Here is a 23,505-nt window from a genome sequence, read left to right as displayed (position 1 = left end):
ATAGGGGTGAGTGGGTGGTTCAGTGAGTTAAGTGTCCAACTTCAGCTCAGGTCATGATCTCACAGTTCATGAGTTCAAGTTCCACACTGGGCTCTATGCTGACAGCTTGGAGCCTGGAGCCTTCTTCAGATTCTGTCTCCCTCTCTCTCTGCCCCTCCCCTACTCACACTGTGTGTGTGTGTGTCTCTCTCTCTTTCAAAAATAAATAAATATTAAAAAAAAACAGATGGGAATACAAAAGTTAAAAAAAAAGAGAAGAGTTAATACCTATTCTTCTCAAACTATTTGAAAAAACGGAAAGGGAAAGAAAACTTCCAAACTTATTCCATGAGGCTGAATCCAACAATACATTAAAAAAAATCATTCACCATGATCAAATAGGATTTATTCCTAGGTTGCAAGGTGGTTCAATATTTACAAATCAATGTAATATACCCCATTAATAAAGAATATTACTTTAATTTATTTATAAATCAATGTAATACACCCCAAAAATAAATAATAAGAACCATATGATCCTTTCAGTAGATGCAGAAAAAGCATTTGACAAAGCACAAAATCCATTCATGATAAAAACTCTCAACAAAGTAGGTTTAGAGGGAACATACCTCAACATAATAAAGGCCATATGTTAAAAACCCACAGCTAATATTCTCAGTGAGGAAAAACTGAGAGCTTTTCCTCTACAGTCATGAAAAAGATAAGGATGTTCACTCTCACTACTGTTATTTAACATAGTATTGGAAGTCCCAGCCACAGCAGTCAGACAACAAAAAGAAATAAAAGGCATCCAAATCAGCAAGGAAGAAGTCAAACTTTGACTATTTGCAGATGACATGATACTCTATGTAGGAAACCTGAAAGACTCCACCAAAAAACTGTTAGAAATGATACACAAATTCAGTAAGGTCGCAAGACACAAAATTAACGTGCAGAAATCTGTTGCATTTCTATACACCAATAATGAAATAGCAGAAAGAGAAATTAAGGAATCAATCTCATTCACACTTACACCAAAACCAATAAGATGCCTAGGAATAAACCTAACCAAAGGGGTAAAATACCTGTACTGTGAAAACTATAAAACACTTGTGAAAGAAATTGACGATGACACAAAGAAATGGAAAGACATTCCCTGCTTATGGATTCAAAGAACAAATATTGTTAAAATGTAAACTACCCAGTGCAATCTACACATATAATGCAATCCCTAACAAAATATCAGCAGCATTTTTCATAGAGCAAGAACAAATAATCCAAAAATTTACATTTTAGGTCACAAAAGACCCTGAAGAGCCAAAGCAACCTTGAAAAATAAAACCAAAGCTGGAGGCATCACATCTCTGGACTTCAAGTTATATTCCAAAGCTGTAGTGATCAAGACAGTATGGTACTGGTACAAAAATAGACACAGAGATCAACAGAACAGAATAGAAAACCCAGAAATGAACCCACAACTAAATGGTCAATTAATCTTTGACAAAGAAGAAAATAATATCCAAGGGAAAAAAGACAGTCTCTTCAACAAATGGTGTTGGGAAAACCGGATGATAACATGCAAAAGAACAAATTGGACCACTTTCTTACACAAAATAATACACAAAAATATATTCAAAGTAGATTAAAGACCTAAATGATAGACCTGAAACCGTGAAAATCCTAGAGGAGAACGCAAGTAGTAACCTTTTTGACATGACCAATAGCAAGTTCTTTCTAGATATGTCAACTGAGGCAAGGGAAACAAAAGCAAAAATAAACCATTGGAACTTCATCAAAATAAAAACTTCTGCTAAATGAAGGAATCAGTCAACAAAAGTAAAAGGCAACCTGCAGAATGGGGAAGATATCTGCAAATAACATATCTAATAAAGGGTTGATATCCAAATATAGGAAGTACTTATAAAACTCAACACCCCAAAATGAATAATCTGATTTAAAATGGGCAGAAGACATGAATAGACATTTTTCCAAAATAGACATCCATATGGCCCAAAGACAAAAGAAAAGATGCTCAATATCACTCACAGTCAGGGAAATACAAATCAAAACTATAATGAGATATCATAGCATACATGTCAGAATGGCTACAATCAAAAACACAAGAAACCACGGGTGTTGACAAGGATGTGAAGAAAGGGGAACCCTCCTACACTGCTGGTGAGAATGCAAATTGGTGCAGCCACTCTGGAAAACAGTATGGAGATTCCTCCAAAAGTTCAAAATAGAACTACCCTATTACCCAGCAATTGCACTACTAGGTATTTACCAAAGAATACAAAAATAATAATTCAAAGGGATACATGCACACTGATGTTTACAGCAGCATTATCCACAATAGGCAAAGTATGGAAACAGCCCAAGTGTCCTTCAACTGATGAATGGATAAAGAAAATGTGGTACATAGATTCATGATGGAATATTACTCAGCCATAAAAAGAATGAAATCTTGCCATTTGCAACAAGGTGGATGGAGCTACAGTATTATGCTAAGAAAAATAAGTCAGAGAAAGACCGATGCGGTATGATTTCATTCATATGTGCCATTTAAGAAACAAAACAAAGAGAAAAGGGGAACAAAGAAAGAAGCAAATCAAGAAACAGACCCTTAACTATAGAGAGCAAACTGATGTTTACCATAGGGTTAAATAGATGATAGGGATTAAGGAGTGCACTTGTGATGAGCATCCGGTATTGTATGAAAATATTGAATCACTAAGTTGTACACCTGAAACTAATGTAACTCTGTATGTTAACTAACTGGAATTTAAATTAAAAAAATTTTTAAAGAAATAGCTCTCCTTGAAAAGCAACTCACCAAATAAAATTCAAAATAAGAGATTTTTCAAAATTTACTTTTTCAAGAGATTTGCAGTGCCTGAGGAATGCATATTTTATATGAATTTACTTGCTCAAAGTGCAAATTCCCTTGAATTTCTCTTTCTACACTATTTGGATCAAACACAAAGAAATGAAAATTCTACAGAATTAATTAGAAAAAAAATGTTTATCACAATTAAAGGAAACACCACAAATAGAAAGTCTGGTTCCAGTTTAAATTAAGACCAGTAACAAACCACATAGATTACAATAGTTAACCAAAAAATGAACAGATGTATTTTAGGTAAATGTATTCCAATTTTTAAAAATAGGAAAACATAAAAAATTCTTGGGAAACAATTTAACATTTCAAGTATATATTAAATGTTAATTATGAAAATTCAGACTTACCTTGGCACAATGATCATCATTTAAATCCTGATGTTGGCTCGTATCACCCACTAATGGACAGGGTGGATGGCCAGGGCTGAAAGCCATGAGGTCTGTCTTGGGCGGACCCTCCCCAGAGCACACCCTCTGCCGCCTCTGCTGCGAGTACGACCAGCTCCCCACCGCGCTGGAACACACCAGCGTGGGCTTCCCCGGCCCGCACGCGCCCTCGCTGGGCAGCGCCGAGCACCGCAGCGCCACGTACAGCAGCAGCGTGAGCACCAGCAGGCTGGACACCGTGCAGATGGCGATGATCAGGTACACGTTGACATCCACCAGCGCCGTCTCCGCGCCAGCGGCGCCCGCCAACACCCGCGACGAGGCCTTGGGCGCCTGGCCGCTCTCCACCAGCGACAGCAGCACGGTGGCCGTGGCCGTCAGCGCCGGCTCGCCGTGGTCCCTCACCAGCACCAGCAGGCGCTGGCGCGGCGAGTCCGCCTCGTCCAGGCTGCGCGTCGTGCTGATCTCGCCCGTGTACAGCGCCACGCGGAACGGGCTGCGCGCGCCACCCGCCGCCGGCTGCAGCTCGTACGACAGCCACGCGTTGTAGCCCGAGTCCGCGTCCACCGCGCGCACCTTCGCCACCACGTGGCCCGCGCCCACCGACCGCCACACCAGCTCGCTCACGGCGCCGCCCGCGCCGCCCGCCCCGGGCAGCGGCAGCAGCGCGGGCGCGTTGTCGTTCTCGTCCAGCACGAACACCTGCAGCGTCACGTTGCTGCCCAGCGGAGGCACGCCCGCGTCGCGCGCGCTCACTTGGAACTGCAGCAGCTCCAGCTCCTCGTGGTCCAGCGGCTGCAGCGCGTACACCTTGCCGCTCTCCGCGTGCACCGACACGTAGCTCGACAGCGCACGCTCGCCCACCCGCCGCTCCACCAGCGAGTAGGACACCAGCGCGTTCTCCTGCGCGTCCGCGTCCCGCGCGGACACCGTGAAGATGTGGCAGCCGGGAGGGTTGTTCTCCCTCACGAACACCGTGTACTCGGCCTGCGCGAATGTCGGCGCGTTGTCGTTCACGTCGGCCACTTCCACGGACACGCTGGCCGTGGCCGACAGCGAAGGCGAGCCTCCGTCCCGTGCTGTCACTACTAGAGCATAGTCCGACACGCTCTCGCGGTCCAGGGCGCTGTCCAGCACCAGCGAATAGTAATTCTTGAAGGTGGACACCAGCTTGAAGGGGACATGGGGCGTCAGAAAGCAGGTCACCTGGCCGTTGGCACCGGAGTCGAGATCTGACACGCTAATGAGGGCAATCACAGTACCTAATTGAGCATCCTCTCGGACAGGTAAGGATAAAGAAGTCAATGCAATCTGAGGGACATTATCATTTTCATCCAAAACCTTCAATAAAACGGTGCAATGGCCAGCCATGGGTGGGTGGCCTTTGTCCGTCGCGTCAATACGAATTTTGTATAAATTTACTTTTTCAAAATCTAAATTCCCTCTAATTACTATTTCTCCAGTATTTGGATCTATTTTAAACTGGTCGCTAACCATGGTTGGAACGAGACTATTAAAAGAGTATGAAATCTCCCCATTCACTCCTTCATCCCGATCAGAAGCATTAAGTCTGATTACTATTGTTCCGTTACCCGAGTTTTCGAATATTCTTACTTCATATTCAGTCTGTTCGAAATCGGGAGCATTGTCATTCACGTCCAGCACAGTGACCAGCAGCTGAACAGTGCCTGTGAGTTCAGGTTTGCCTCCGTCAGTGGCTGTCAGAAATAAGTTATGTTCGGGAGCTTCCTCTCTGTCCAAGGATTTCTTTAACACGAGCCCAATTTGTGTATTGTCATCACTGTTGGTTTTCACATCTAGGGAGAAGTACTCGCTGGAACTGAGTCTGTAGGTTAAAAGAGAATTTGAGCCAACATCCGCATCTGACGCGCCCTCTAGTGGAAACAGAGAATCTGGCAGCCTTGATTCGTAAATCAGCACTCTTTGTTCCTTTAAACGAAACACAGGCGGGTTGTCATTAATGTCCTTCACCACCACTTCCACATGGAAAACCTGCAGCGGCCTGTCCACGATCACCTCCAGGTGGATGCTGCACTCCGCGTTTCTCCCACACAGTTCCTCGCGGTCGATCCGAGAATTCACAAACAAAATACCATTCTGCAGATTTACCTCGAGAAGATCCCCGCGGCCTTTGGACTCCACTCGGAAAAGGCGCGGCACCAGCTCCGCCAGCTCCAGCCCCAGGTCCTGGGCGATGCGGCCCACGAAGGTGCCATGTTTAGCCTCCTCCGGGACCGAGTACTGAACCTGGCAGCTGCCCTCCTCCCAGGCTACGAGCAGCAGAAGCGAGAGCAGCAGACACCGAGATCCCAGTGGGCCTTCCAGGGTAATAACCATGTCAAATACTTGTTTTATTTCCATCAGAAGATCTTGCCTCGTCATTAAGATGAAATATTGTATGATCCGACTCTGTTAATCCAATTCTGCGCCTGCCATCACTCAGCGCTTGTGGAACCAAGCAGTAACAGGAGGAATGAATTTTGAATACTATAACAACTAGATTAACTTCATGGTAGACAGCGACATCATGCGACTACAAAGGGTAAGAAATGAATTCACATAACTTCGCTACGCTATAGTCCTTTAAATTAAAAAAAAAAATCTTATTTTGCCTTAATTTAATAGTAAATCTCCTTATGTTTGTAATTTTCAGAGCCATTTTCATCTCGTCTGACTTCTTTTATGAATTTAGACTAGGGTAAGGGATCAGATAATTCGTAGAGAAACAACTTTCTCCCAATAATTTAATTACTGTTATCAACCAGGTTAGAAAATTTGTGATCTGAAGTAAGCCTGGGAATTAGAAGTGCAAACTATCCTAATCTCTTTATGTAGAGAAGAAACTTGTGCATATTCTTCTGTTACAGGATATGTTATTATATTTTGCTATGGGAAAAGAATGTAATTTTAAATTAACAAATTTTATCCACATTTAAAAAATCTTATAGATTGCAGTCCATTATTTCTTTTTTCAGTGAATATCAAATACTCCTAAGACTGTTTCTTTTACTTAATAATGGAAGATGGGGGCGCCTGGGTGGCTCACTGGGTTAAGCGTCAGACTTCAGCTCAGGTCATGATCTTCCAGTTCCTGAGTTTGAGCCCCACATTGGGCTCTGTGCTGACAGCTCAGAGCCTGGAGCCTGCTTCTGATTCTGTCTCCCTCTCTCTCTGCTCCTCCCCTGCTCGTGCTCTCTCTCTCTCTCAAAAATAAATAAACATTAAAAAAAATTAATGATGGAAGATGAAAACTTAATGCATATTCTTTCCATTTCTAAATTTCCCTGCAGCTTATATTAGGCCTCCCCTTCAAAAAATTTTCCTTAACATACTTGATTCTTGCAAATTCTAGTGGAATATCTACCCATAGTTCTTTGCTGCTCTGATCCTTCAGCTACTCCTAAATGAGTTCATCCTTTTCTCTCAATCTTAACTTTGTATATGCTTTCCTTTAAGTGTCCTCATCCATTTCCAATGTTTCAAATAAGACTTTTATTGAAGTTATTCCCAAACCCACATCTTCCTTCCCTCTTTCTATAGTTCTCATTGACATTTTTACCTATGCATGGTGATGACTCTCAGAAAATAATTTGATTACACTTTGAAGATTATGAAGAGACATCATTAACAACCCCCAAATTCAAACCCTTGAAATTCTCATTTTGATTTAATGCAGTGAACACTGTACATGCCACCTGTATGAATTTTTTATCAGTCCTCATCCCTTACTTGCCCTATTCAAAGTCTGTCAACAGTCCATCTGTCTTTTCTTTCACATACTACCATATTTATTTTCATGAGTACAGTTAAAGGTAGAAATTCCATGACATTAGAATAACTTCTACACGACCTGAGATGGGATCAAAACCAACATTCCCAGTTTTATTTTTGACTACTCTCCAATGTGAATTCTATTTTGCAGACGAAATAGATCACCTCCTTGTCTTCTTCGTCAGTGCAACCTTTGTTCAAAGTGTTTCTAAAATTACCTCTCTCTTTACCTATAAAAATGTTATCCTGATATCAAAGTCAAGCCCAAATGTAAATTTTACCATTAATTCATCTGTAATGTTATCAGCTGGAGATGATTAAACTCTTCCTCAAAATGAGAAAATGAGAGTCACAAAAGGATTTGTCAAATGGACACATACCACCACCCATGCTCCAAAATTCTCATATACTTGCAAAATCCTCACAGACTACTATAATACCAAGATGAGAAGCATCATCTTAAACTAATTAATCTAGATCTACCTAATACTCCCTATTGCTGAATTTCTATTGCTTTTAGTGTGGGTACACAAAGAGTTCATATGCTAACGAATAATAACATCCAAATGAAATTTTCCTTTGCTTGCAGGCAATTAGCCTTGAGAAAAGATATATTAGCTTTCAGTCTTATTGTTGAAGGTTTTCTAGAGCAGTTAAGATTTTTCATAAATTTTGCTGTAAGTCAAGAGTCCCTCTGAATATCAACTTTAAAACTAGCTAATTAGGGGAGCCTGGGTGGATCAGTTGGTTAAGTGTCTGGCTTAGGCTCAGGTCATGATCTCAGAGCTCGTGGGTTCAGACCCCACATCAGGCTCTGTGCTGACAAACTCAGAGCCTTGAACCTGCTTTGGATTCTGTGTCTCCCTCTCTCTCTGCTCCTCCTCTGCTCATGCTCTGTCTCTCTCTCAAAAATAAACATTAAAAAATTGAATTAGCTAATTAAAGTTAAGGGGTGCCTGGTTGGCTCAGTCAACTAAGTGTCCCACTCTTGATGTCAGTTCAGGTCGCGATCCCAGGGTCCTGGGATTGAGCCCCATGTCAGGCTCTGTGCTGAGCGTGGAGCCTGCGAAAGATTCTCACTCTCTCCCTCTCCCCCGCTTTTGTGCTCTCTCTCTAAAATAAAACAATTAAAATTTTTTTAATTTAGAAATATTCAAGGAGGTATACCGAGTGACTTGATACAGAAGTTGGAAGGGAAACATTTTAAACCACTGTAAACCATATAAGTATATTTCATATTAAAAAATAAATGAAGCCTCTAAAATTAAAAAATTAATCATAAATATCAAATTCATCATAAGTATGTGAAAGCCAACCATTTAGAGAAACCTGAAAAGAATCATTCAGTATACAAATATTACTTAAAAAGGAAGTTAAGGGGTGCCTGGCTCAGTCAGTTAAGCATCCAACTTTGGCTCAGGTCTCGATCTCACAGTCGCCAGTTTGAGCCCCATGTCAGGCTCTGTTCAGACAGTTCAGAGCCTGGAGCCTGCTTCGGATTCTGTGTCTCCCTCTCTCTCTGCCTCCCCCTCCACTCATGCTCTATCTCTCTCAAAAAATAAAATAAACATTAAAAAATAAATAATTTTAAAAGAAACACTTCACTGTAAAAAAAAATTCACTGTCGTAATAGGAGACTTTGAAAATAAATAACTCCACCAAATATGTCATACAAGTATCTTCCTACATTTCCTAAAGATTGAAAATTAAAATATTTATTAAAAATTTAATTTTGGAAACACTTTCTATTGTGCAAAGAACACTAGTCCATTAACTCCAACTTTTAAAACCTAAAAAAGGGGAGGTATGTTACTGAAATAAATCCATTAGTGCAAAGCGATTATATGCAACAAACTAAAATGAATTCCAACCATAACCAATTTTAAGTAAATGAATTAATACCAATTCAGAATTTACATCTAAATGATGAGACAATAATCAAATATAAAACCATAATTTAAAATAAAAAGAAGTTGGAAGGAAATATTAAATATTAAAGACTTAACGAAAATTTTTGTGAATAATATTTTTGAGACTCACGATGTCTGCAGAGCCAGGACCTTGAGGTAGGCTGGGGCTGAAGGCCATGAGGTCGGTCTTGGGCGGACCCTCCCCAGAGCACACCCTCTGCCGCCTCTGCTGCGAGTACGACCAGCTCCCCACCGCGCTGGAACACACCAGCGTGGGCTTCCCCGGCCCGCACGCGCCCTCGCTGGGCGGCGCCGAGCACCGCAGCGCCACGTACAGCAGCAGCGTGAGCACCAGCAGGCTGGACACCGCGCAGATGGCGATGATCAGGTACACGTTGACATCCACCAGCGCCGTCTCCGCGCCAGCGGCGCCCGCCAACACCCGCGACGAGGCCTTGGGCGCCTGGCCGCTCTCCACCAGCGACAGCAGCACGGTGGCCGTGGCCGTCAGCGCCGGCTCGCCGTGGTCCCTCACCAGCACCAGCAGGCGCTGGCGCGGCGAGTCCGCCTCGTCCAGGCTGCGCGTCGTGCTGATCTCGCCCGTGTACAGCGCCACGCGGAACGGGCTGCGCGCGCCACCCGCCGCCGGCTGCAGCTCGTACGACAGCCACGCGTTGTAGCCCGAGTCCGCGTCCACCGCGCGCACCTTCGCCACCACGTGGCCCGCGCCCACCGACCGCCACACCAGCTCGCTCACGGCGCCGCCCGCGCCACCCGCCCCGGGCAGCGGCAGCAGCGCGGGCGCGTTGTCGTTCTCGTCCAGCACGAACACCTGCAGCGTCACGTTGCTGCCCAGCGGAGGCACGCCCGCGTCGCGCGCGCTCACTTGGAACTGCAGCAGCTCCAGCTCCTCGTGGTCCAGCGGCTGCAGCGCGTACACCTTGCCGCTCTCCGCGTGCACCGACACGTAGCTCGACAGCGCACGCTCGCCCACCCGCCGCTCCACCAGCGAGTAGGACACCAGCGCGTTCTCCTGCGCGTCCGCGTCCCGCGCGGACACCGTGAAGATGTGGCAGCCGGGAGGGTTGTTCTCCTTCACGAACACCGTGTACTCGGCCTGCGCGAATGTCGGCGCGTTGTCGTTCACGTCGGCCACTTCCACGGACACGCTGGCCGTGGCCGACAGCGAAGGCGAGCCTCCGTCCCGTGCTGTCACTACTAGAGCATAGTTCTCCACGCTCTCGCGGTCCAGGGCGCTGTCCAGCACCAGCGAATAGTAATTCTTGAAGGTGGACACCAGCTTGAAGGGAACATGGGGTGACAATATGCAGGTCACCTGCCCATTGGGACCTGAGTCGCGATCGGACAGACTGATCAGGGCAATGACGGTCCCCAGTGAAGCGTCTTCTTGAACAGGCAGAGATATGGAAGTTATGACCATCTCTGGGGTATTATCATTCTCATCCATAAGTTTTACTATAACTTTGCAGTGTCCAGTTAATGGGAATGAACTTCTATCTACAGCATCAATATTAATTTCATATAAATTACAGTCTTCATAATCCAGTTCTCCCTTAACTGTTATTTCCCCACTATTTGAATCGATTGTAAATTTAGATCTGACGTTATCAAGAACAAGATTACTAAAAAGGTACACTATTTCCTTATTAATGCCGTCATCTGCATCTGAGGCATTCAGTTTAATAACTAATGTCCCATTCGGTGCATTTTCTAATATTCTTATATTATAAACTGATTTATCAAATTTTGGGGCATTATCATTCGCATCCAATACACTGATCAATAATTGAACTGTACCTGTTAGTTCAGGTTTTCCTCCATCAACTGCAGTCAGTAATAAAAGATGTTCTTGGGTTTCTTCTCTATCTAATGCTTTCTTCAATACTAGCTCTAAAATGTTTGTTTCTTCTTCGTTTGTTTTAACATCCAAGTCAAAATATTCATTAGGATTTAATTTGTATTTCAACTCTGCGTTTGCTCCGACATCCATATCAGATGCGCCCTCTAGCGGAAACCGGGAATCTACTATTCTTGACTCCAAAATAAATAATCTTTGTTCCTGACGCAAGAACCGGGGCGGGTTGTCGTTAATGTCCTTAACCTCCACTTCCACATGGAAAACCTGCAGTGGTCTGTCCACGATCACCTCCAGGTGGATGCTGCACTCCGCGTTCCGCCCACACAGCTCCTCCCGGTCGATCCGAGAATTCACAAACAAAATGCCATTCTGCAGATTTACTTCCAGAAGGTCTCTATAACCTTTGGACGACACTCGGAAAAGGCGTGGCACTAGCTCCACCAGCTCGAGCCCCAGGTCCTGGGCGATGCGGCCCACGAAGGTGCCGTGTTTGACCTCCTCCGGGATTGAGTAGTGGACGTGGCCACTCCCTGCCTTCAAGGCTGTAAGAAGCAGAAGCAAGAGCAGCAGGCGCCGGGAACCTGGACTCCTCTGAGAATATACCATCGCAAATTCGTTGCAATTTTCAAATCTCTATTGCACTACCACACGATAGCTTTTGGAAACATAATTTCCAATTTGCTATAATTTTTTATTTGCTCACCTTTTCAGCTTCAGCATCAGAGCTAAAAATGGAGTGGCCTTTTTCCTTTCTGTCTAAGGAAAATAAACTCACTGTATTCCTTTTTCGGGGGGAAAAAAAAAAAAAAAACCACCACCACCAAACTTGCGGTTTCCAGCGCCATCATGTGGACGGAAGGGTGAGCTTTTACTTTGTTATGCTTTGTTTCCATTCGTTAAATATTTCCAAATTTCAATGACTCTTAGGAATTCTTTATTTTCCTTCTCTCTAATCAAAATGTATCATTAATGTTACAATAAAGGGTATCAGTTTTCATTAAAATATTGCAAAATGCATTCTACTTTAATCATGCCACACCAATGTTTACTATAGTAATTTGTATTGGTTTATTCTTTATAGAATTCCTAACTAACTTTAAAAGCTTTAGTTTTTCATTTATTTGCATATTTAAATATATCTTGTGAAATTTCTTGAGTGTTTTCTATTATTTTGGTGGGATGTTTGTAACTACTTCTACATTACTCATGAAACATTTATATTCCTATTTGCAGTATTTAATATTGACTTGTTGTTATTTTCAAAGTAACAAGCTATTTGAATAGCATTCTTGTCTGAGTTCCCTTTTGGAAGTCTGATATTCAAATTGCTAAAAATCCATTTCTTTAATTTCTCTATATATCACCTACTTTTAACTGCTGACTAAAAAAAAAATCATAATTTGGAGATTTGCATTTTCTAGAGGCCAAAATCATAGCATGACTTGGTCAACATCTTGACACCATTTTTTGAATTAGATGCATCTAGGCAGCATTTCTTCAGCTTGCATTCCTGATAAGTCACAGTTGATACAAATTGTGAAAGCACATATCTTTGCTTTTATGCAGCAAATCAAACTACTAATATTGTTTGTGGATACACTACTCCATAAAATGTGTGGGTTCCGGTAAAAATTAAAAGATAGAAATCACATTATTAACTGGACTAACTCTATGTTAATTTCATCTCTTTTTAATCATCCAGTTCATCTGCTGCATGATACCACTTGGACTTACTTATAAATATGGTCAGAAGGAAATGTCCCAAAAGAAAATGTCACCAATTTTTTCCACTGAAAAAGTATTTAAACTTCTGCTTGTATATATACTCCCTAGAATTCCATAAATATTAAAAAATACGCCTTACCTATGAAGACATAGGGTCCAGGGGATCAATAATTCTATTATTTGATCCTTGTATATATAAAGCATAAACCCCAAATTTGTTCCTTAGGTTTGGTTTAAGTGATATATGAGACTTGAAGTATTATTTTTGGGTCAAAGTATAAAACAAATGTGGAAAAGTGTAATACAAAAAATAGAAGATAAATAAGAATTTAGTAGAAAATACAAAGTCATTTGAAATACACTTGCTTCCCAGTGTTCAAAGTAGTAAAGATACAGGATAATGTTACTGGATACAGTTCTTATATAATATTTAACCGTACATTTACCATTCCTTTTAGTTTTTCAAAAGTTCTTATTCTCTCTACTAACATGGCTTTTCTCTCAGCCCTCAGATCACCCAAACACTAAAGAAATTTCAATTTTCAAGATTACTTATCTGTTCCTGATAATGATAATTTGAAAACAGTTTAATATACAAAAGTAAAAAAAACAAAAAAAATGATAACAAGTATGTTGAAAATATCATGTTAAGGTTGATTTACCTTCTATTATAAAACCATGACTGATGTGAAACTCCAAAAATATATTATAAATAGATTTACTTTTGAAAAAAGTAAATGTCAAGTATTTAACAGCCAAACGGACAGTGTGATGTTAACTATGTATGCATGGTAATTTATAGAGTATTTTCAGTATATATTTAAATATTTTGAAAGTATACACAAAGGAAAAAATGGCATCAACAGTATCATATGCTTCTTTTAGTTTGTGATTTTTTTCATATAGAAATTTCAGGGGAAAACAAGACTCTTGACATCCATCTTCACATCTGTTCAAAAATACTGTTTTTGGATTATCGCCTTGCATTTGTCTTTCAATACTCATCGCTTTCGGGTGGTTAAGTTCTCAATAGTTATAGACTCTCTGCTCTTAATTCCATAGAAAACACCACAGGTAAAGAAAATTCTTTAGATCTTTTTCCAAACCATTATTTCAATCAAATATTATAGGTTACCTTATTAAATTTTTTTTTCAACGTTTATTTTTATTTTTGAGACAGAGAGAGACAGAGCATGAACGTGGGAGGGGCAGCGAGAGAGGGAGACACAGAATCGGAAACAGGCTCCAGGCTCCGAGCCATCAGCCCAGAGCCCGACGCGGGGCTCGAACTCACGGACCGCGAGATCGTGACCTGGCTGAAGTCGGACGCTTAACCGACTGCGCCACCCAGGCGCCCCTATAGGTTACCTTATTAACTGATCCTTTCATTTGCTAGTTTCTCTAAAAAATTTAGTTATATTTAAACCTTGATACAGAAAGAAAACTCCTTCCTTGACAATGAATTTAGGTTAAGAAAACCAGATAGAGTTTTGAGGTATCTCTACTTAATATAATGGGAAGCTTTCAGGAAGATGTTACACTAGAAAATTTAATTTTGCATTGGAGTCTAGATATCATTCATTACCTACAAAACTCCAGAATAGAGGCACCTGGGTGGCTCAGTCAGTTAAGGGTCCGACTTAGGCTCAGGTCATGATCTCACGGCTGGTGAATTCAAGCCCTGCATCAGTCTCTGTGCTGACAGCTCAGAGCCGGGGAGCACACTTAGTATTCTGTCTTCCTCTCTCTCTGCCCCTCCCCCGCTCATGCTCTGTCCCTCTCTCCTTCAAAAATAAACACTAAAAAAATCCTCCAGAATAAAATTTTATTAAGCTATATTTCTCTGCTATTTGTAAAAGTTTACAAAAGTCTACCACACTGCCCAAAAATAACACTTGAAGTTGAAGCAGTCTTTTACAGATTTATAAATAATTTATGCTGCTGCACCAAATTTGACAAAAAAATTAATTACTAAAAATTATTCTAGGGGCACCTGAGTGGTTCAGTCGGTTAAGAGTCTGACTTTGGCTTAGGTCATGATCTCATGGGTTCAAGACATCAAGGTCCATATTGGCCTCTGCCTTGACAGTGTGGAGTTTTCTTGGGATTCTCTCTTTTCCTCCCTCTCAATCCCTCCCCCACACTCACTCTCACTCTTTCTCTCTCTCTCAAAATAAACATTAAAAAAAACAAAAACAAAAACAAACCACACCATATATCCACATGTGCCATTATTAAACAGAATAAATTTAACTTAGAGCTGATATCTATCATGATTACCAATGTCAATAGCTAAAAATAAATCTAGTGAAATATGTAAAGGACCTCTATACAGAAAATTGTGAAATATTAAGAAACATTACAGATTATTTAGATAAATAGACCATGCTCATGAATTGACTCATTTTTGTAAAGATGTCAATGTGCTTCACATTTCTATATAGACTTAATGCAATCCAAATAAAAACCTCACCAAATTGTTCTTATGAAATTTATATACAAATTTAGGTGGAAATGGAAGAGGTAACATGGCATTGATGTAAAAAAAATGTTTTTAAGTCAAAAAAATTAGAACAGGGGCGCCTGGGTGGCTCAGTTGGTTGAGCGACCAACCGGCTCAGGTCATGATCTCACGGTTTGTGAGTTCAAGCCCAACATCGGGCTCTGTGCTGCCAGCTCAGAGCCTGGAGCCTGCTTCTGATTCTGTGTCTCCCTCTCTCTCTGACCCTCCCCCACTCATGCTCTGTCTCTCTCTGCCTCAGAAATAAATAAACATTAAAAAAAAATTAAAAAAATACAACAAAAAAGATCATACCCATATAATGGATATTTTATCAAAATATGGAATTCATTTTTAAGAAATGGTGCTGTTTCAGTTGAATGTCATTGGGGAAAATTAATCTTGACCCCTATGTCACAAAAGACAAAAAAAATTCAAAAAAGGATGTATATCTTATGTGAACAATGAAACAAAACATACCAAAGAAATTATCTACATGACATAGAATAAAAATGAAAAGATTGATAAATTGAACTTAACTGAAATTTAAAATTTCTATTCACCAAAAGATAAAATAATGAAGAGGAGAAGAATGCAAAAGCAAGAAAGTTGTTATATCCAGAATATACGAAATTTTCGAAAAGCAAGCGAAAATGCAACACAATAGAAAAATAGGCAGAGACTCAAACAGCAATTGTATACATAAGATACAAAATGGCCAATAATAATACAGACAGGTGCTCAACCTCATTTATAAATCAGGAAACACAACATGGAAATACTAAACACACCCAGCAAAATAGCAACTACATAGACAATCTGACAATGCCCAATTAGGGAGATGATGTAGAGCAATACACTGTTAGCACAGTGTAAATGGATAAAAAACATTTGGGAAATCTGTTTTGTATATTAAAGATGAATATATGCAAATATTTTATGTTCTAATTTCAATTCTGTGTACATGGGCACTGAAAATATTTTTTAAGTTTATTTATTTATTTTGAGAGAGAGAGACAGCACAAGCAGGTGAGGGGCAGAGAGGACAGAATTCCAAGCAGGCTCTGTGAGGATGCGGGGCTCATACCCATGAACCGTAAAATCATGACCTGAGCCAAGATCCAGAGTCAGTCGCTCAACTGAGTGAGCCACCCAGGCACCCCAAAATTTTGGAATATATTTATGATAGCATTATTTGAAGCAGACATAAAGGAGAAACAATTCAAAATGCTCAACAATGGGAAAATTACTCATAATATAGTCATAAACTACTGGAGAGAAAACAAATTAAATGAACTCCAACTACACACAGCAATATGGATGATTCCAGAGAATGATGAATGATAAATATGAAGAACACACAAACACAGGCACACACATAACACATTTTGTGCAATTATATTTAGATAAAGCACAGGAAACAGGTAAAAACTAGTAACAGAGTTAAAATTGGCTACATTTGGGGAGAAATAAGGAAAAGTTATTTTGGAGGTTCATTTAAGTAGTTTTGTTTTTTGAGAGAGAAAGAGGATGCAAGTGAGTGAGGGGCAGAGAGAGAGAGAATCCCATGAGGAGGAGGAGGAGGAGAGAGAGAGAGAGAGAGAGGAACCATGAGATCAGGACCTAAGCAGAAGTCAGATGGTGCCCCAAATTTAAGTAGCTTCTTAAGTAGAATGGGAGGCTGTGTCTCCCTCTCTCCCTGTTCCTCCCCCCTCACACTCTGTTTCTCTCCCTCAAAAATAAATAAAGCTTAAAAAGAAACATTAAAAAAAAAAAAAAAAAAAAAAACCAACAGACCGATCCCGGACAGAGAGTAACCTTAAGCGCAGGGGGCCAGACAGAAGCAGCATCTGGTCAGAAGTCTGAGTCACAATCCCTGGGAAGGCCTGTGAGCCACACACATCACAAGCGTTGCCAGAGAACTAACAAGAGGCTTGGGTTTGTTCTCTGTGCCAGAGAACAGAAGAAATAAAAGTTTCGCTTTCAAATAATTGATTGAGTTATATTATTATATCTGGGCACTTTTCAATGTATTATAGGCAAATGAAAGGAAAAGGTTCTCTCAAGTGTTGATTACAACTGAAAATAAATAGTGAAGATGGTAAGCACAAAATTTATAACATTAATTATATAAATATGCATTGAATAATGAAGACAACATATATTGCCTTGGGGTCCTATAATTCTAAAAGATATTAGCTAAACTGGGTACAAAACAAGTGAAGAAGCATGTCAGAGAAATTTCACTGTAAACATTTTTTAATTAGGAAGAAATTGATAGAATAAAGGAAAGTAAAACTTTAAATAATTCAGGTTAACTAAAAGATATTTAAAACTAACCTTTGAAAGGGAATCTCCAGTTGCTGGCTGCAGATCCTCTCTGTCCCTAGAGTCAGGTACACTGGGACTAAAGGCCATGAGGTCGGTCTTGGGCGGACCCTCCCCAGAGCACACCCTCTGCCGCCTCTGCTGCGAGTACGACCAGCTCCCCACCGCGCTGGAACACACCAGCGTGGGCTTCCCCGGCCCGCACGCGCCCTCGCTGGGCGGCGCCGAGCACCGCAGCGCCACGTACAGCAGCAGCGTGAGCACCAGCAGGCTGGACACCGCGCAGATGGCGATGATCAGGTACACGTTGACATCCACCAGCGCCGTCTCCGCGCCAGCGGCGCCCGCCAACACCCGCGACGAGGCCTTGGGCGCCTGGCCGCTCTCCACCAGCGACAGCAGCACGGTGGCCGTGGCCGTCAGCGCCGGCTCGCCGTGGTCCCTCACCAGCACCAGCAGGCGCTGGCGCGGCGAGTCCGCCTCGTCCAGGCTGCGCGTCGTGCTGATCTCGCCCGTGTACAGCGCCACGCGGAACGGGCTGCGCGCGCCACCCGCCGCCGGCTGCAGCTCGTACGACAGCCACGCGTTGTAGCCCGAGTCCGCGTCCACCGCGCGCACCTTCGCCACCACGTGGCCCGCGCCCACCGACCGCCACACCAGCTCGCTCACGGCGCCGCCCGCGCCGCCCGCCCCGGGCAGCGGCAGCAGCGCGGGCGCGTTGTCGTTCTCGTCCAGCACGAACACCTGCAGCGTCACGTTGCTGCCCAGCGGAGGCACGCCCGCGTCGCGCGCGCTCACTTGGAACTGCAGCAGCTCCAGCTCCTCGTGGTCCAGCGGCTGCAGCGCGTACACCTTGCCGCTCTCCGCGTGCACCGACACGTAGCTCGACAGCGCACGCTCGCCCACCCGTCGCTCCACCAGCGAGTAGGACACCAGCGCGTTCTCCTGCGCGTCCGCGTCCCGCGCGGACACCGTGAAGATGTGGCAGCCGGGAGGGTTGTTCTCCTTCACGAACACCGTGTACTCGGCCTGCGCGAATGTCGGCGCGTTGTCGTTCACGTCGGCCACTTCCACGGACACGCTGGCCGTGGCCGACAGCGAAGGCGAGCCCCCGTCCCGTGCGGTCACCAGCAGCTCATAGTTCGCCACGCTCTCGCGGTCCAGGGCGCTGTCCAGCACCAGCGAATAGTAATTCTTGAAAGTGGACACCAGCTTGAAGGGGACATGGGGTGACAGGGTGCAGGTCACCTGCCCGTTGGCACCAGAATCGAGGTCATGCACGCTGATCAAGGCGATGACCGTGCCTAGTGGAGCGTCTTCTCTGATTGGGAGTGACAGGGACTTGAATTCCATTACTGGAACATTATCGTTGGTGTCCTCGACTTCCACCATAACTGTACAATGGCCAGAGAGTGGGGGCTGTCCTTTATCAATACCCTCTACAAGAATTTCATAGGATTTTCTTTCTTCAAAATCGATATATCCCTTTACCATAATTTCTCCAGTAATTGGATCTATGTGAAACTTGGATTCTACATTTGGTAAAATATCAGTTGAGAATGAATAAATAATGTCTGCATTCGAGCCTTCATCTAAATCTGAGGCGTTTAGTTTCATTACCAACGTTCCATTAGAAACATTTTCTTGTACTTTCACCTCATAGAGTGTTCTGTCAAAAGCTGGGGCGTTGTCATTGGCGTCCAGCACTTTGATGTGTAACTGAACGGTTCCAGTCAGCTCAGGTTTGCCGCCATCAGTGGCTGTGAGCACTAAAAAAATTTCTGGAGCTTCTTCCCTGTCTAAAGATTTCCTTAGTAGTAGTCCAAGACGTTTTACCCGCTCGTCATCGGACGGCTTTTCCAGCGAGAAATATTCATTGGGGCTCAGTGTGTAGGTCAGCATAGCGTTGGCCCGGATATCTGCATCCGATGCGCCCTCTAGTGGAAACCGAGTGTCAATAGGCCTGGATTCCGCCATAAATAGGTTCTTTTGTGTTCCGGGGAACACAGGAGGATTGTCATTAATGTCCTTTACCTCCACCTCCACATGGAAAACCTGCAGCGGCCTGTCCACGATCACCTCCAGATGGATGCTGCACTCCAGGTTCCTCCCGCAAAGCTCCTCGCGGTCGATGCGAGAATTCACAAACAAAATGCCATTCTGCAGATTTACCTCCAGAAGGTCCCCCTGGCCTTTGGACGCCACCCGGAACAGGCGTGGCACCAGCTCCGCCAGCTCCAACCCCAAGTCCTGAGCGATGCGTCCCACGAAGGTGCCGTGTTTGGCCTCCTCCGGGACCGAGTAGTGGACCTGGCCACTCCCCGCCCTCCAGGCTGCGAGGAATAGAAGTGAGAGCAGCAGACGCTTGGATTCCTGGCCGCTTGCCCAGGAAAACTCCATCTCGAGCCCGCAGTGCTTTGTTTTCATTAAGGGATCTCGTTTCAAAATCAAGAAATATCTTCTAACCGTTCAGTCTATGCCGATGTATCCTCCATTTCTATCTGAATGGTGGATGCAGCTTCTTTATAACAGAAGGGATATTCTTTTTCTCCAGCAGATCAATTTTATGGTACAGAGCGACATCATGTGGCTCCAAACCGTAAGTAATAAATTCTGATACTGCTCAGTCTTACTCTTTTGCCATTCCGCGTACTTTAATGCTGTTGGAGAATAGCAACACATTTTGTGCTACTAAGTTACACGTTTTGTACCTCTGACTGAATTGTGACCCTTACTTTCACCACAGGGGCAACTTTTACTTCAGTGGAAATCCTTTTTTCATACAGGTTTTAACTATTTATAGAGACCCAACTGGAGTTAATACACATTTTGCAAACAGGATTGTTAAGTGTTGATTAGGAAAATTCTTGACTGATTATATGTGTTCCTGAAAATGGGGGGAAATAGTTATTAATGATGACACACTTTTGATCTTTGTATTTCATATTTCTGGTGTTGAAGACTTCAGAGAACCCTCTGAACTAGGAAACTTCCAATGCCAAGAATAAGTCTTTGAAAGGGACTTTTTAAAACGTCTGAAAAAGGAAGCAGAAATTACCAGCACTTAACTGAAAGTCTTCATTAATTCACCTCAGGGCTGAAGGTGCAAAGAGCTTTAAGAAGGAACTACGATGTTGTAATATATAATTAGTGTGGGAAAGTATTCCAAATAATTTTATTAACAAATACACTGACCTCCAACAATCAAGATTGGTATTCTCAATTTGTCTCTTATGATTTATAAATACTTGCCTGTTCTCCAGTGTCTAGTGTACATACATTTCTATTTTCTTGTACCGTGCTCACGTATTTTAGTCCTAGTGGACAAGTTCCGGCTTCCAACAATATTTTTCACCAAATAAACATAATCATTCATCCTCATAAGTACGATCCATCTTTTCCAAATGCCTCATACAGCAATTTCCCCTATTTTATACCATTAAAAATTTTCTTGACCAATGAAATGAAGACTTTCATGATTAAACCAATTTTTTTTTATTTTTTTTTCAACGTTTATTTATTTTTGGGACAGAGAGAGACAGAGCATGAACGGGGGAGGGGCAGAGAGAGAGGGAGACACAGAATCGGAAACAGGCTCCAGGCTCTGAGCCATCAGCCCAGAGCCCGACGCGGGGCTCGAACCCACGGACCGTGAGATCGGGACCTGGCTGAAGTCGGACGCTTAACCGACTGCGCCACCCAGGCACCCCTTGATTAAACCAATTGAGCAGGTACTTTTACTCTCTTTTATATACTATAGCATACAGACTGAATCACTTGGGCCATTTATTACATTAATTTATCCTTTTTAGGCATTTGGGTATGTATGTCTAATGACAGGAGTGTCATGTAATAAGTACAAAGATCCAAATAGCTGGAGCCTTCTTTTATAAAATACAAACTTTTAAAGAGAATAGTTGTATCTTATTAGTTTAAGAGCTCAGAATACATACCAGGTGTTTCCTGAATATTTACCTAATAGAATGATTTGGTTCTCTTCAATTGCCTAATAAAATGCATTAAGTTAAGGTGGTCACAAAGCTAGTTAGGCAAATATGATGTCTCAGCAGCAGCCTCTATTGTTTTCCAGAGATACAAAAATATTTTCCTTATATGATGCCCTAATTAAGATATATTTCAATTTGCATAGTGAAAACCTGGCTTTTAGCTTAGTTTCATTTGGCTTTTTGGCAGTCATGATCTTAGAGACATCTGAGTTTTAATAGCCAATGAAGAATTCTCAGTAACTAGAGCACAATATATTTTCCTAACATAAGGAAACTTAACATAAAAGGACATAATTCTTTTCTTTTTAAATGATAATTATTTTCAAGCTTTCTTTGCCTATTATATTCACAAACCTCTTTCCCTCATGGTTGTCTAGGACAAAATATCAATCTACTGAAAATGGCTTTTGGCTTTAGGCTTCCATTCTATGAAGAGCCACACTCACACAAAAATATCCTTTTCTGAATTAAAACATCAATTAGCATTGTTCCTCTGTCTGAGGACCCAAACTGTAGTTTTGCAAAAATGATCACACATGTCAAACACACTGGAAGACAATGGAAAACACTCCCTGTCCATTTACTTTATTTTGAAAATAATTAAATGCATAGATGAGGAGTACAAAAGAATATAAAGGATATTTATGTGAGAACGATTAGTATTAATCTGGTAGAGCAGCAATATATTTCTAAAGAGAAAAACTCAAAAGTCTTTAAAATGTCTTATTAACTGAGAATCTTGTTAGTCAAGAATTTGAAGAGGACAGCTCGATTTGAAGACTGATGTTCCACATCCTGGGAGACAAAAACTTTGCATGACCCTATAATTACAATAGGATGAAAATAAGGCCTAATGAAATAACATGTGAATTCAGGTTGGACATGTTGTGGTGAACATTTGATGGACAGGAGTGAACAAAGGATAGTGAGAGAAATTGAAATGAAAATGGGAAAAAAGGATTATCTTTCTATTGTATATGTTAGCTTCAGCCCACAATGTCACTGAGTATTAACTAGGTTTTGATAAGGATGCTCATACAGGAAGTAGTAAGTTGTAGTTATAACTCAGGTGGATATATTCCATATAATTATAAACACTGGAACCCATTCACCTTCCACAAGCAAGGTTAGTATTTTCATTTTGTCTTTCATGGTTTAGAAATAATTGCTTGTTTTCTAATCTCTAATATGGCTAAGGTTCAGTTTCCAGTGGCAAGGAAACTTGAATGGAAGTCCATCTATTTGGAGAAATTATCAAATGCTAAATAGAGAAATGACTACAAAATAATTTCATTTTGTTTAATTTGGTTGCAGTTATTTGGAGGGTTTACATACTATATAACACACCTTAATAGACAGGTTAGTATTCAGAGGAAGGTCACAAGTAATAACCTTGACTTACTGGAGTTTTGGACATTAGCATCCTTACTACTAAGTGTTTGCAAAATAGGTTAATGATTAATAAGTTTTGCTAGTAGAGTAGTTTTAAAATTAGATAGAAAGTAGCATTCTCAACAAAGTTTTCTGACAGAAAACAATTAAAAAAATTTTTTTAAGTGTTTATTTATTTTAGAGAGAGAGCACACAAGCAGGGGAGGAGCAGTGAGAGACAAGGAGACACAGAATCCAAAGTAGGCTCTAGGCTCTGAGCTGTCAGTACAAAGCCCGATGCAGGGCTTGAACCCACAAACCATGAGATCATGACCTGAGCCAAAGTCAGATGCCCAACCAACTGAGCCACCCAGGAGCCTCATCTGATGGAAAACAATTCTTAACAAAATTGATAATACACTTTCAAAACCAATGTTTTCTAAACGAAGATACACTGAAGGAAGTATAAAAGTTCACTTACTATTGATTTTTTCAATGCTTGCTAATTAAAGTAGTGAGAAACTGAAGATGAACAAAGATACAATTCTAATTTTTTTTACATTTATTTTTTAGAGACAGAGAGAGACAGAGCACAAGCGGGGGAGGGACAGAGAGAGAAAGAAACACAGAATCCAAAGCAGGCTCCAGGCTCTGAGGTGTCAGCACAGACCCCATGTGGGGCTCGAACTCACAAACCGCGAGATCAGGACCTGAGCCGAAGTCGGA

The 23,505-nt window shown here is 42.1% G+C and overlaps 3 protein-coding genes across 5 annotated transcripts in view; all 3 read right to left on the bottom strand.

Moving 5' to 3' along the window:
- The window catches only part of LOC123604936 (protocadherin alpha-1-like), a 187,316-nt gene that overhangs the window by 150,600 nt on the left and 13,211 nt on the right, over positions 1-23,505 (bottom strand).
- LOC123604792 (protocadherin alpha-C2) overlaps positions 1-23,505 on the bottom strand; it is a 210,845-nt gene that overhangs the window by 184,103 nt on the left and 3,237 nt on the right. The window contains exon 1 of one of the 3 annotated variants that reach the window (XM_045491027.1): positions 17,414-20,478. The exons of 1 other annotated variant lie outside the window; for it this stretch is intronic. In XM_045491027.1, coding sequence (XP_045346983.1) covers positions 17,414-19,828 — 2,415 coding nt within the window. In that variant the 5' untranslated portion in view covers positions 19,829-20,478. Of the gene's footprint in view, positions 1-9,099; positions 11,656-17,413; positions 20,479-23,505 lie in introns of those variants that run through there. One more of the 3 variants, XM_045491042.1, reaches the window with a different exon arrangement.
- LOC123604925 (protocadherin alpha-6-like) lies at positions 3,190-6,043 on the bottom strand. The gene has a single exon (XM_045491071.1). It carries the CDS (start codon positions 5,668-5,670, stop codon positions 3,205-3,207), a length of 2,466 nt encoding a protein of 821 aa, XP_045347027.1. The 5' UTR covers positions 5,671-6,043; the 3' UTR covers positions 3,190-3,204.

Source organism: Leopardus geoffroyi, chromosome A1, assembly GCF_018350155.1.
Source record: "Leopardus geoffroyi isolate Oge1 chromosome A1, O.geoffroyi_Oge1_pat1.0, whole genome shotgun sequence".
Lineage (NCBI taxonomy): Eukaryota > Metazoa > Chordata > Mammalia > Carnivora > Felidae > Leopardus > Leopardus geoffroyi.
This window is presented reverse-complemented; position numbering and strand designations above follow the sequence as displayed.

Coding starts and splice junctions, on each gene's coding strand:
- LOC123604925 (XM_045491071.1), bottom strand. CDS start 5,670: ATGACGAGGCAAGATCTTCTGATGGAAATAAAACAAGTATTTGACATG.